The sequence below is a fragment of the Scheffersomyces coipomensis genome (assembly GCF_036884675.1).
Source record: "Scheffersomyces coipomensis strain NRRL Y-17651 chromosome Unknown DFJ63scaffold_2, whole genome shotgun sequence".
Lineage (NCBI taxonomy): Eukaryota > Fungi > Ascomycota > Pichiomycetes > Serinales > Debaryomycetaceae > Scheffersomyces > Scheffersomyces coipomensis.
In genome coordinates this window covers 1,444,099-1,458,596 of record NW_027042893.1, presented here as the reverse complement: position 1 = coordinate 1,458,596, position 14,498 = coordinate 1,444,099, and the positions used below count along the sequence as shown (strand labels likewise).

Sequence of the window (14,498 nt, the reverse complement as noted above, 5' to 3'; positions counted from 1 at the left end):
ACATAGATGAAATATTTACAACAAAGGGTTTCAAAACAGTAATAAGGTCTGATGTCAAATGGGAAGAGGAGTCTAACTAATGAGACTGGTGATTCAAAGAGACCGAAATTAAGTGGAATACCCCAAGCTACGTTAGAAAGAGCGAAAGCTAGATTGGAACAACGAAGATTAAAGGAACAAGAACAAGAAGATCATAAAAATGGCACCAAATTAGAAGCAGCCAAAGGAGGGTTGAATACTGAAATACATCCATTATTAAGGAGTGGTATAGCGAATACTCCTGTCATACCGAAGAATTTCAACCCTCTTAAACAAAATGCCAGGAAAATATTTGATTCATCTGCTATGAATCCATATTTAGATCAATCAGCTGCTGTTTCCCAATTCAAACCAAGATCATTAACCTTCAATCCTAAGGGTAAATATATTGAACAAGCTAATCGATTACGAGAAAAGATCAAACAAGAAGAAGAAGAGAAACGGAAAATTGAAGAAAAGAAATCAAAAGGGCTAACGGCTGATGAGAATTTAGGTGAACATTTATATAAATCTCAATTCCCTCCCCCGGTTGAATGGTGGGATCAACCATATCTTCGAGATAGAAGTTATGAGTTCATTGATAATCTTGATCGTGTAAACATGGAGAATGAGAATCAAATGGTTTCAATCTATATCCAGCATCCGATTTTAATTCCTGCTCCATGGTTGAAACATGGGGCTGAACAGAAAGCGATGATGTTAACTAAGAAAGAAATGAAAAGAATAAGAAAAAACGATAGACAAGACAAGTTAAAAGATAAACAAGATAGAATCAAATTAGGATTAGATCCGGCACCTGCTCCTAAAGTGAAATTATCCAATTTAATGAATGTATTGACCAATGAAGCTATTAAAGATCCAACTAGTATTGAAATGAGAGTTAAACAAGAAATGGAAGAGAGACTTCAAAAACATTTACAACAGAATGAAGAACGACAATTAACTAAAGAAGAAAGACATGAAAAGATTCAACGACAACATGAAAAAGATGTTCAAAAGGGATATTTTACCTTAGTGTTCAAAATCAAAAAGTTGATTAATCCTCAACATAAATATAAAATTGATATTAATGCCAAACAGAATGATTTAGTTGGTATTTGTCTTGAGAATCCTCGTTTTAATTTGGTCGTAGTAGAAGGAGGAGAAAAGAGTATTAAACTATATAAGAAATTAATGATGAATCGAATCAATTGGCAAGAAAATGTCCGAGCTAAAGATGATACATCTGATGAACCATTAGCTGATCTTTCCGATAATAGTTGTGAAATAGTATGGGAAGGTCAATTAAAACAGTTTAATTTTCAAAAATGGAGTTTAATGTATTCATCAAATGATGATGAAGCAATTGATGTACTTCAAAGATTTAAGCTCGAGAATTATTGGAGACAGACTATTGCTTTAGATAAGTAGAATAGTAATGTAATGTAATATAATGTAATATAGTATAAAGTGAACTTTTTATATATAAATATGTCGCGCACAAAAATATGAAAATGTCTTAATTTGCTTCAACCCCATTCGCAGACAACCAAATAAATTGAAAATTGATGATGTTGGTTGGCAAATACTGTTTATAAGGTACTAACTATCCCCATTGAATAATTAATAAGGATGGCTGCCGCTTATACTATTTTTGGTAGACAAGTACCAGCTCATATAGTATGTTCTTAACTTATTTTTATTTCATTGCATTTTGTCAAGTTTAGGGGAGCGTATTTTTACTAACCATTTTTCAGCTTTCAATCGCAACTTTAGGTTCTGTTGCAGCTATTGTAGCATGGCCAAGAGCTCCAAAGGCCCCAGTTGTTACTCCAGCTGTTTCTACTACTACTGCTCCAGCTGTCAAAGAAGATGACTTTGATTTAGAAAAGTTCATCAAGTAAGTATATTTTTTCATTTTAATAATCGCTCGTTTGCCGATTTCCATGTCCGATCCCGGGTACTAACAAATATATTGTAGTGATCTTTCTAAAGAAGAATCTAAATAATTTGAAGTTAGAGATCTATAGATAGACTTGACCATAAGGTCAATTGCACGTTATATAATGATATATCTGATATATTCAATACATATTTAAAAAAGTTTTAGTTATACTGAGTTTTAATGTGGGAGGGAGGGGGAGAGTGGCGTACCCTTAATGTGTAGTTTATGGTTTAATGGCATCAATTATTATGTGATGCCAGTTTTAAAAGTAGATTTACTAATAACCAACAAACTTCTTCTTACGATAGGAAATATCGGGGTTAATTATATTGTAATTTATTTCTGGTCTATCGCAGTTATTATGATATAGTAAGAAACTAAGTTGTTTATATCATACTCGTTTAGGTCAATGGATCTACATTCCATAAACAATAATTGATTACATATTCAAGTCTGATGATGGCATTAGTTATAGATTTATAGTGTGGATGTATAAAATGAATGTCACCAAGGGTTATCATCATATCGATGACAAATTGCAAAATGAGGTAAAACATAAATATAAATAAACCAGAAGTAGATATTTAATAAGATTGAAGATATCATACCAAATTAGGTAATAGCAACATAAATCCTGTATGGATATATAATTTATGTTTTCAAGTTTCCATTTAGAGAGATAGTTGCAGTAATTACTAAATTCAGTCGCGTATAATAACAAATCAAAATTTCATTTCATCACTACACGTCTAAATAGAATAAGGGAAAGACGTGGACGTGTATAACCTATAGTTTATACAGTATAATGATATATCTAAACAGCAAATGGTACTAATGGATACATAATGAACACCGATACGGGATTAGAATGGACTTCTCCAAGACTATTTAGTATAGATCTGGTGTTCTATTTTTATTGAAAGTTGTTCGATAATGCAACACATTAAATGATCTTGATTAGTTATAGTAAATGGGTGTTGTTGTTGTTGTTGTTTAACTTTTGAACACGATACACGTCTTTAATAAATAAATAACGCGTGTCGTGTTTGATGGTCAAAACGTAAACAAACACCATAAACTATAAACAAATGGATGGATGGACGATTACTAAACACGCGTATGATGATCATAATGATGATAATGATGATTATGGGTGAAGATCACAATAGTTAAAGTATATAATAACCATTACTAACACAAAGTGTCTCCTCTTTCTGGCGTTGGCTTTGTTGATGTTTTCCATTTTTTATGTAATTTGATCTCAACCTCTTCTTCCACCATAATAAAATTTTCTCTCTCTCTGTCACAACAATCGCGTGAACGCGTATACAATATAAAATAAAACTGATTTCCACCATAATTAATTTCATCATTCACTTTTATTCCTCCTTTCCTTTCTTTTCCTTTCTTCTTTCAAATACTTCATATCATCCTTATCATCATCACTCACAATGTATGTCTTCAAAAGAGATGGTCGTAAAGAACCAGTTCGTTTCGATAAAATCACCGCCAGAGTTCAAAGATTATGTTATGGTTTAGATCCAAATCATGTTGATGCTGTTTCCATCACTCAAAGAGTTATTTCAGGGGTCTATCATGGTGTAACTACTATCGAATTAGATAACTTGGCTGCTGAAACCGCCGCTTATATGACCACTATTCATCCTGATTATGCTATCTTGGCTGCTAGAATTGCCGTTTCAAATTTACATAAACAAACTACAAAACTTTATTCTCAAGTTAGTAAAGAATTATATGATTATGTTAATCCAAAAACCGATTTACATTCTCCAATGATCTCAAGAGAAACTTATGATATCATTCAAAAACATTCTGATGAATTAAATTCCGCCATTGTTTATGATAGAGATTTCAATTATAATTATTTCGGTTTCAAAACTTTAGAAAGATCTTATTTATTAAGAATTAATGGTAAAGTAGCAGAAAGACCTCAACATTTAATCATGAGAGTCGCTATTGGTATTCATGGTGATGATATTGAAAGAGTCATTGAATCTTATAATTTAATGTCTCAAAGATTCTTTACTCATGGTTCTCCAACTTTATTTAATGCTGGTACTCCAAATCCTCAAATGTCTTCATGTTTCTTAGTAGCTATGAAAGATGATTCTATTGATGGTATCTATGATACTTTAAAAACTTGTGCTTTAATCTCAAAAAGTGCTGGTGGTATTGGTTTACATATTCATAATATTCGTGGTACTGGGGCTTATATTGCTGGTACTAATGGTACTTCCAATGGTATTATTCCAATGGTTCGTGTCTTCAATAATACTGCTCGTTATGTTGATCAAGGGGGTAATAAAAGACCAGGGGCTTTTGCTTTATATATTGAACCATGGCATTCAGATATTTTCGATTTTATCGATATTAGAAAAAATCATGGTAAAGAAGAAATTAGAGCAAGAGATTTATTCCCGGCTTTATGGATTCCAGATTTATTCATGAAAAGAGTTGAAGCTGCCGGTGAATGGACTTTATTCTCTCCAAATGAAGCTCCTGGTTTATCTGACGTTTATGGTGATGAATTCGAACAATTATATGAAAAATATGAAAGAGAAGGTAGAGGTAGAAAAACTATTAAAGCTCAAAAATTATGGTATGCTATTTTAGAAGCTCAAACTGAAACTGGTACTCCATTCATGTTATATAAAGATGCTTGTAATGAAAAAACTAATCAAAAGAATTTAGGTATTATTAAATCATCTAATTTATGTTGTGAAATTGTGGAATATTCATCTCCTGAAGAAGTTGCTGTTTGTAACTTGGCTTCTATTGCTTTACCATCATTTGTTGAAAAAGATGATACTTCATTATGGTATAATTTTGAAAAATTACATGATGTTGCTAAAGTTGTAACTAGAAATTTAAATAGAATTATTGATAGAAATTTCTATCCAGTTCCAGAAGCTAGAAATTCAAATATGAGAAATAGACCAATTGCTTTAGGGGTTCAAGGTTTAGCTGATACTTTTATGGCATTAAGATTACCATTTGATTCTCAAGAAGCTAGAGAATTAAACATTCAAATCTTTGAAACCATGTATCATGGTGCTGTTGAAGCTTCTATTGAATTAGCTCAAGAAGAAGGTGCTTATGCTTCTTATGAAGGATCTCCAGCTTCTAAAGGGTTATTACAATTTGATTTATGGAAGAGAAAACCAACTGAATTATGGGATTGGGATACTTTAAAACAAAATTTAGCTAAACATGGTATAAGAAATTCTTTATTAGTTGCACCAATGCCAACTGCTTCAACTTCTCAAATCTTAGGTAATAATGAATGTTTCGAACCATATACTTCCAATATTTATTCTAGAAGAGTGTTGGCTGGTGAATTCCAAATTGTTAATCCATATTTATTACGTGATTTAGTTGATTTAGGTATTTGGAATGATTCTATGAAGAATAATATTATTTCTAATAATGGTTCTATTCAAACATTAGCTAATGTTCCAGATGCCTTAAAAGCTTTATATAAAACTGTTTGGGAAATTTCTCAAAAACATATTATTGATATGGCTGCTGATAGAGCTGCTTATATTGATCAATCTCAATCATTAAATATTCATATTAAAGATCCAACAATGGGTAAATTAACCTCTATGCATTTCTATGGTTGGAAGAAAGGATTAAAGACTGGTATGTATTATTTAAGAACTCAAGCTGCTGCTGCTGCTATTCAATTCACTGTTGATAAAGAATCTGCTTCTATTGCTGGTGATACTATTGCTGCTTTAGGTAAATTGAATAAGAGAAAATATCTTGCCAGAGGTGGTAGTTCTTCCATTACTGCTGTAAGTGATAGTGATTCAGTTGCTACTAGATCTCCATCCACTGAACCAAGTTCAGTTGAAAATTCGATTGCTGAATTAAAAATCTCTGATGATAAACCATCACCAGTTCCAGTTGCAGCTGTTGAACCAGTTGTTGAACAACCAGAAGAAGAGTCCACTGAAGCTACTGAATTAACTCCAGAAGAAGAACAAGATATCTTCAGTTCCAAAGTGATTGCTTGTGCCATTAACAATCCAGAATCATGTACCATGTGTTCTGGTTAAGCTTTAACTTTAACTCTACATTTTGGATATCATTTATTTCTCGTATTTTTCTATCAGTTTTTGTCTTGTTTTGTTTTGTCATTATTGATTTTCCTTTCATTTATTAATTAAACTTTGTATTGTATACTATATAACTTGCTTGCTTGCTTTGGTTAACGTCTCTTTTATTAATATACCTCCCATATTCATATAATCTATTAGTATTGTAAATCACCGTTGTTATCAAAACGATCGCAGTGCATTGCAACGTCAGAGAAAAAAAAGTTTAAAGAGGTCATTTTTAAATTTGATTGTTGTATTGACAAATATAGGAGAGAGGATTCCTACACATGATATGGCTATACAAACAAGGTTAAATGATCATCACCATCAATCTGATTCAACATATAGTGACAATATTCCATTAGAGACTATACCAGATACTACTAAACCAGATTCTGATCAGTTTAACCATAGTTCTAATATGGCAGATAGTGCTTTATTAGGGGAAGTCGATTCCAATTCCGATTATGAAATTGATGATTTACTTGGAGATGATTCAGTGATTAATCGATATTATAATGGTAAGTTTGATAGATTGAAACGAATCTTAAGTCTCATATGGAATGGTCCTGATCAACCTCGAGATGATCCACCTGCTAAAATTGAATGGTTGAGTAGATTCGAAGATGTACCAACTAGGTTCAGACGGTCAATCCCCCACGGGTTCAAAGTCACCGGTTTATTCTTGTATTATATATTCTGGTTTGCTTTATGTTATTCTATAATCCAACCTTACTTATCATATCCTCCAATCTTAACGTCAGATCCCGACGTTTCCGTCATATCATTATCATGTTCAAGTCAATATGGATTCTGGAGAGGGAAAAATGCCAATTGTGGATTAGATGCAGAAGATTGTCAACTAGATCCAAATAAAGATATAATATTCAGATGTCCTGCTTTATGCGATAGAAATAGTTGGACTTATTCATTATTACCTGTCGGTGATCAAAGAATTAAATATAGAGGCTATTTCATCGGTGGTGGTGATAAAGTAACACAAAGATTACACAAAGATCAATTAACTGATCCATATAGAGCTGATTCATATCCATGTGGAGCTGGAGTTCATTCTGGTTTAATATCTCCATTCTACGGTGGGTGTGCAAGAGTATCGTTCAGTAGTGGAAGTCAAAATCAATTTAGTTCTACTAAGGGTCATTATGGAGTTAGTGATTCTATTGAATTTTTATCATTCTTTAAATCATCATATTTCTTTAAAAGTTTAACTGGTCAACATGATGATGGTCATTTCACTCATTGTTATGATCCTAGATTAACTATATTATTCATAAACATACTATTGGGATTTCCTATTGTTTATTTAGCAACGGGAACTGTCATTTTCTGGACAGTTAATATCGTGGGATTTTGGACTATCACGTTAGCAACAGATCCTCCTATTGTGGTTGATGCAGCTGATCCAGAAGGATTTGCCAGTTTAATATCATTAGGTCTTGAACGATTCTTACCCACTTGTTGTATTTTATATGTATTATGGCATACTTCGACAAAAAGAACCCTTACCATACCTAATGATTTAGAATATGAAACATCTCCACTTAGTAGAGTCTTCTACTTTTATCCATTATTTTGGCTTGGGATTTTAAATAATGTGACATTTGACAGATTACCAGTTGATAGATTAACTTTAAGTGATTTAAAAGAACAAAGTGGTGCACTTATAGCAGTATCATCTATAATATTGGTAATTGGTACTTGTGCTGTGATCCAAGCTTATAAAATTTGGCTCTCGGGAAGATTCAAGAAATATTTAATAACATATTCATCATTTGTATTGGGTTTGGTTCTTGTGGCTCAATTACCTGGTTTAAGTTTACGTATACATCATTATATATTGGCCATGCTTTTAGTTCCGGGATGTGCAACAAGAGGGAGAACCGCATTATTATTCCAAGGAATTTTACTTGGATTATTTCTTTCAGGAGTAGCAAGATGGGGATTTGCTTCAATAGCAGAAACTATCACCTCATTGAAACGTAATGATCCTGTTGGAAAACTTTTACCACCTGATTTTGTTTCTTATAATATCACCAGTGGTGAAATCTTCTGGCAAGGAATCACCGATGATTTACTTTCTCCAATCGATAGAGTGTTATATGAGAAGTATTCATCAATATCGATATTAATCAATGATATCGAAAGATTTGTGGGAAATCAATCGGAATCCATGAATTTACGAGAATTGTTTCAAACTTCAGCTGATTTAAGTCAAGAAATAACTCAAAGTTTAAAAGATGGATTTAAAGATGCAGCAGGAAACATTCTCATATATCTTAGAATTGGTAGAAAAATACCAGGAGCTCAAGTTTATAGTGATTTCTCCAATGCAGCTATCTTAAAATGGCCAAGTGGAGATCTTGACCTTGCAGTTCCAGGACTTACATAGAGATTTATTTAGATGCAATAAAAATAATTATATATTTGGGACTTGTTTATACGTATGTGGAATTTCCTGCACATAAAATGCTTATGACCGCCGCCCCTCCGCAATTGTGAAAAGTACATAACCGTAGCAAGCTAAGTCAATTTGTTGATATCTGTCGATAATCGAAAGAGAAAGTCTAGACAAGCATTGGTGTATATTATAATGATTCTAATACGAAATTTTTGCTTTAGAAATTCGAGATTGTGGAGTATTGGTTCCACTTTTAAGGTCAATCGATGGAATTACACTCGAAGTTTTGCTTCAAGTGGAATAATTGCAAAATCAAATGATACCCCTCCAAATGCCAGAGTGAAATGGTATTACGCCACTGACGTTCCCATTAGCAAACCTGAATATTTCAATTACAAACAGGAGAAGGATCCTGAGAAATTCATTCCATTTTCAGATTATGATTCCTCAAAATTAGAAAATCAATATCAGAAATTATTGAAAACAAAGCTGGAACAACTGGAATCAGTTGCAGTGAATGAAGACAAGTTGTTTGAAGTGGATCTAAAGGGATTCACATTACAGCCAGTATATTGGGAAGGTCCTGTCTTTGAAGTCCGTAGAGGGACATGGTTTGGAACTAATGGAATTCCCCTTCCTATGAAAGTATCAATGCTTATTGAACAGGCATATCGAGATATAAAACCATATAATTTTGAAAAACATGAGACTGAAAAACCAACCAAGGATATTATTAATGAATTCAACAAGTTGAAAGATGGAATATCAGAAGATTTCGGTACAACAGTAAATGTATCACAAGAAAAAGATATGGTGGATTTGGAAAATGGTCAGTGGGCTCTCTTTTATGATGAAAGGGAAGCAGTTATGTTTCCTTCAGAAATCAATTCAAAATATCAAATTGAGATTCTTCGAAAATTTGGACCAGGTCCAATATCATTAATGCAAGTAAATCCAATTAAAAGAGGATATACTGATGAATTAGGTGAAAATATATTTGACAAATTATCATCAAACGTGCCAAGTTTATCTGATTCATTCCAAAGTGATTTCCTGGCAATATTTCAAAAATCAGAAACAACAGTTGAGAAGAAAGAAAAGAAAGAACGTAAGGGACAATTAGAAACTGATTATGAACATGATACTTCCCAAATTTCATCTAATAGAGAAATCGATCATTTAATACTTTGCATACATGGGATTGGTCAAGTATTAGGAGCAAAATATGAATCAGTTAACTTCACTCATGGTGTCAATGTGTTCCGAAATACCATGAAATCAGTATTTCAATCCGATAAATCTTATCAAGAGTTAGCCTACCCCAATGATGCTAAAATTGACGAATCAAATACAAGAATTCAAGTATTACCTATTTCTTGGAGACATAAGATTGATTTTCATCCTGAAAAGCCATTCAAAGCCTATGCTGATGAAGGAGAGCAAAGATTACCGACATTATCACAACTTAATGTTGATGGTGTGAAGTCATTAAGAAATATGATTGGTGATGTAGCTATTGATATCTTATTATATTATGAACCCCATTATGTTAAACAAATATTTGAAGTTGTCACTTCTGAGCTTAATCGGGTTTATAAACTTTACAAAGAAAAGAATCCTAAATTCAATGGGAAAATACATGTCTTGGCTCATTCTTTAGGGTCTGCTATAGCATTTGATTTGGTTTCACAACAATCAGCTACTCTTGATGGAGACATTGATCTTTCTCATGAATTAGACTTTGAAATAGAAAACTTATTCTGTGTGGGGTGTCCAGCAGGGATGTTTAAATTATTAGAACAAAAGAATATAGTGGCCAGATCATCATTTAATGGTGATGATAAAAGGTATAGTTCGCCAAAATGTGCTAATTTATATAATATTTTCCATCCTTGTGATCCAGTGGGATATAGATTGGAACCATTAGTATCTCCCAAATATGCCAATTTTAAACCTGAACAAGTTCCATTTGCTGTGAAAGGGTTAAATTCACAAATTAAAGAATTAGCAAACATTAGTGATGGGATCACAGAAAAGATATCAAAAGCATCTAGTTGGTTTACATCAAAATCTAGTCAGAAAGGAAACCCCCAATCGGTAGAAGAGAAAATAGCAAAAGAAAATGCTCTTATGGATATTATGACATCTGTATCCTTTGGAGATAAGAAAAGTAGTAATGATCCCAATAAGCAAAAACCCCAAAAGGTTGAATTAAGCGGTGAAAGTTTGAAACCATTAGTAGAACTTAATCGTAGTGGAAGGATTGATTATAGTTTACCTATGGGAGTATTCGATTTTTCCTTGGTTTCAGCAGTTAGTGCTCATATATCTTATTTTGAAGATCAAGACACTGCAGGGTTCATACTAAAGGAAGTCTTGGCTACGGATAAGAAACCAATTGAATCAAAAGTATTCACAACAGTAACTTAACGAATAAAATGATTAAGATAATTTATTATGTCTTTTTTTTTACATCTAATATACAAAAGTAAATATATATACATCTATTCAAGTAACAAATCATCAATAGATTGATCGGCATCGTTCTTGATTAAATCCAACATACCAACAGGCAAGATTGGTTCACCATTTTTATCAATCACATATCTGAATGGCATCTCCGTAGCTTCATATTTGTTATATCTAATTTCAGGATAATCAATGAATTTGATATCTTCGAATTTAACTTGATCTTGGATAATTATTTGAGTGGTTCTTATAGCAGTATCAGTTGTCATTTGTAATGCTCCTAATCTTCTACCTTCAAGACCATACTTTTCTCTTAAAAGTCCAGTTCTATCAATTCTTGGATGAGATCCTAAAATACCTCCAAACACAAAATATTCAAACTTGGTGGAATCAGATGGGGTCAACTCGACAGTAGCAGCTGGATCCAATAAACAAACATTTGATTTATTAACTTTCCCATCATCAACATCGATACATTCCTTAGTAGTCCATTGTAAACCTAAATCAAGTAATCTCTGGGGTATATCCTTCTCAGTGGTATTTTCAGGTAAGGAACTAAGGATCAAATTTTCCTTTCCGACTTCTTTAATGATTTGGGTATATTCTAAAATGACCCATTCAGAGAATCCCTCTTCCATATGCTCTATAATATACTTCATGATGGTTGTTTTCGTATGAATACGTTTGGTTGTGAAATCTTATTATATGAAAAATTTTAAATCTTAAATCTTGCTATGTCAAAAAAAAATCAGTGAGAGACATCGCAAGGTATTTCAGTGCGACATATATCGATACGGATCACAACTTTTAGTTGCAAAATCAAAGTTCTTATTATAAACACATTGTATTAACAAACCTATGAAACATATAGAATAAATGATAAAAAGAGAAGACTGAAATAAAGAAGGAAAATAACATATACAGAGAATAATACTATTTATTTACTTATTTCTTAGAACAACAAGATGAAGTAGTTTCAGCAGAAGTACCGTTGAAAGCTAATCTTGAAGTAGTATCAACATTTAATGAACAAGTGTCAACACCCTTGTTACCAGTTCTAACTTCAGAAGTAGTCTTGGAATAAGATGGTTTAACATCTAAGACTGGATTTTCAGTAAAGAAATGTCTTGGTCTTAACATTAAATCGAAAATTTCAGTTGGCATAACTGGGAAATCTTCTGGAGCTGGGAAATGAGTAATACCAAAAGTATGGAATAATAAAATATCAGTATTTTCAATATTATCATCACCATTACCAATCCAATGTCTCATACCTCTTGGACCATCACCACTCCATTGAGCAACATGGTCACCAGATGGATATAATCTACCATAACCAAAATCTTCATCTTGATATGGAACAACTTCAACTGAATTAACAGCCCATGGAGCTCTCTTACGAATTAATGACCCTTCTTGAGCTAATACTGGAGCACAGAAAGTAGAAACCAATTTATAAGATGCTGGTTTACCTGAATGTTTATTGATTGATGATGGATTAAAGATATCCCAAGTTCTAGTAGTAGTAGATTGATAGTCAGTTAAAGAATCTTTAACAGTCTTGAAAGTAGTTTTATCAGCAAAGAAAGCATTACCATACATGTTTTCTTTGGAACCGAATGGGAATGGAGATGGTTTAGCATCACTTGTAGCAGCAGAATTATTATCACCATCAATTCTTGGATCTAATCTAAGAGAGAATAAATGTTGATGATTATGAGCATTAACTTGAGGATAAACAACAGTACCCCATGGACCGGCACTTTCACCTTCAGCAGCAATATAAGTGTTTAATATACCAGTTAATCTAACTTCTAATTTAATAGTACCATCTTGTCTAAAGATCCAATATAAACAATATTCATAATTGGCAGCAGTGAAAATTTGAGAAACAATTAATTTCTTACCTCTAGTAACAATGGTAGTTTGGAAATCATCTCTGAAATCAGAATGTTTAAATAATAAACCATCATCTTCTTCATGAATACAAACAGCATTCTTAACAGTGGTTGGTTCACCATCTTTATTTGGAAAATGAGCATCTAAATAATGAATAACACCTTTACAATCACAACCTAAAGATAATGGATTTGTACAATTACCAGCACCATATTCACCAATATCTAAAGCATGTTTTCTTTGATGAGGGAAATCAGGACTACCATAAGGAACAATCATTTCAGAAAGGGAAATTCTATGGAAAATTGGTCTAACTTTACCATGATCATTATAAGTTAAATCACTTAAAACAAGACCTTCTCTATAATTGAAACCAATATGGAATTGGAAATTAGACCAATTCATAACATGACCATCCATATTGAATGAAACACCTTTTGGTTGAGTAACATTATAAGGAGTATCATCAACTCTAAAACCAGATGGATTTTCAGCAGTAGCAAATCTTTCAGCTACAGATTGAGGATGGAAATTATTATGTTTATGTTTAGAAACTTTTCTTCTTCTATTTGGAATATCAATAAAGATAACTTTCTTTGCATTCATATCAACAATAGGACAGAAATCTAAAGGATGAGAATAATGAGAATCATCTTCATGAGATCTCCAATACATTAAAGCTTGTTGTAATCTTCTTGAAGCACCCCATCTTTCATCATAACCAATGGTCCAAGCATCACAATAAACATTTTTCATTTCAGATCTTGGAATACCACTAATTTCACATTGTCTAATAACTTCAGGATCATTTCTAACGATATCTTCAGTATCTTGTAAATCACCAGGAGTTAAGATTGGTTGAACCCCTTCAGTTTGTTTCAATTGAATTAAAACTTGAGATCCAATATCAACCACACCTTCTTGAATAGCAGTAACACCTTCTTGAACCACAACAAAATAAGCTAAACGAGGTGGAAGAGGACCAGCACGTTCTTTCCAATCATAATAAGCACGTTTGATTGGTTCTCTTAAAGTAACAGTGTTGAAATAAATCTTTTTACCCACATACTTTTGCTTAACAATGGCTGAAACAGCAGCAATTTCTTGAGGACTTAAAGGATCTAAAGGATGACTTGGAGGTTGAGGAGGAGCAACAGCTGCTGTAGTTTGAATAGCAAGTTGAGATAATCTTTCCATTATTGAATAATTACTTGATAGATGATTTAGACTAATGAAGAAAAGACTTTAAATTAATCTTTTTCAAACGAGCTAAGGGGAGAGATGCAATATATATATATACTTTATCAAACTGGTTCTTTGTTCAATTTAATTTATTTTAAATCATATCTCATCAACAGACACTGTTTGATACCACTACAGCTTGGAAAATAATTTTATTTTTGACCCGCTCTCTAAAAATTTGTTGTCTTATCAATTGCCTAATCGGGACAATATTTCCAGTGCTCATCCGCTTACCTATTTGGGAAGGAGATGCCCAGTTCATTAAGAGCAGCTGTTAAATGATTCCGCCATACCTAAATAGTTTTGATACTCATCACCACCCAATGAAACCCCATATTCAAGGGGATTGTCTCAATTAGGTATTTCTATGACATGTCAAAAC

General features: G+C 32.6%; 7 protein-coding genes across 7 annotated transcripts; 5 read left to right on the top strand and 2 right to left on the bottom strand. All coding sequences in view use genetic code 12, as the record gives it.

Annotated features, from left to right (window-relative positions):
• Nucleotides 1-51: 51 nt before the first annotated feature.
• PRP3 (U4/U6-U5 snRNP complex subunit) lies at nt 52-1,449 on the top strand (the record flags this gene model as incomplete). Its single annotated transcript, XM_064907963.1, has 1 exon — nt 52-1,449. The coding sequence occupies one exon, from the start codon at nt 52-54 to the stop codon at nt 1,447-1,449; it is 1,398 nt and encodes a 465-aa protein (XP_064763795.1).
• A 201-nt stretch (nt 1,450-1,650) lies between these two features.
• DFJ63DRAFT_334058 (uncharacterized protein) lies at nt 1,651-1,922 on the top strand (the record flags this gene model as incomplete). Its single annotated transcript, XM_064907962.1, has 2 exons — nt 1,651-1,683; nt 1,776-1,922. The coding sequence occupies 2 exons, from the start codon at nt 1,651-1,653 to the stop codon at nt 1,920-1,922; spliced, it is 180 nt and encodes a 59-aa protein (XP_064763794.1).
• A 1,492-nt stretch (nt 1,923-3,414) lies between these two features.
• Nucleotides 3,415-6,045, top strand: RNR1 (ribonucleotide-diphosphate reductase subunit; the record flags this gene model as incomplete). The annotated part of the gene is made up of 1 exon (XM_064907402.1): nt 3,415-6,045. The coding sequence occupies one exon, from the start codon at nt 3,415-3,417 to the stop codon at nt 6,043-6,045; it is 2,631 nt and encodes an 876-aa protein (XP_064763793.1).
• Nucleotides 6,046-6,120: 75 nt separating this feature from the next.
• On the top strand, nt 6,121-8,598 carry DFJ63DRAFT_79916 (uncharacterized protein). Its single transcript, XM_064909128.1, has one exon. It carries the CDS (start codon nt 6,380-6,382, stop codon nt 8,495-8,497), a length of 2,118 nt encoding a protein of 705 aa, XP_064763792.1. The 5' UTR covers nt 6,121-6,379; the 3' UTR covers nt 8,498-8,598.
• Nucleotides 8,598-10,973, top strand: DFJ63DRAFT_71511 (putative carboxylic ester hydrolase). The gene has a single exon (XM_064909113.1). It carries the CDS (start codon nt 8,699-8,701, stop codon nt 10,934-10,936), a length of 2,238 nt encoding a protein of 745 aa, XP_064763791.1. The 5' UTR covers nt 8,598-8,698; the 3' UTR covers nt 10,937-10,973.
• Nucleotides 10,974-11,010: 37 nt separating this feature from the next.
• Nucleotides 11,011-11,634, bottom strand: DFJ63DRAFT_334054 (protein-arginine N-methyltransferase; the record flags this gene model as incomplete). Its single annotated transcript, XM_064907961.1, has 1 exon — nt 11,011-11,634. The coding sequence occupies one exon, from the start codon at nt 11,632-11,634 to the stop codon at nt 11,011-11,013; it is 624 nt and encodes a 207-aa protein (XP_064763790.1).
• Nucleotides 11,635-11,777: 143 nt separating this feature from the next.
• Nucleotides 11,778-14,440, bottom strand: AMO1 (Amo1p). Its single transcript, XM_064909112.1, has one exon. The coding sequence runs from the start codon at nt 14,069-14,071 to the stop codon at nt 11,921-11,923; it is 2,151 nt and encodes a 716-aa protein (XP_064763789.1). The 5' UTR covers nt 14,072-14,440; the 3' UTR covers nt 11,778-11,920.
• Between the last annotated feature and the right edge of the window lie 58 nt (nt 14,441-14,498).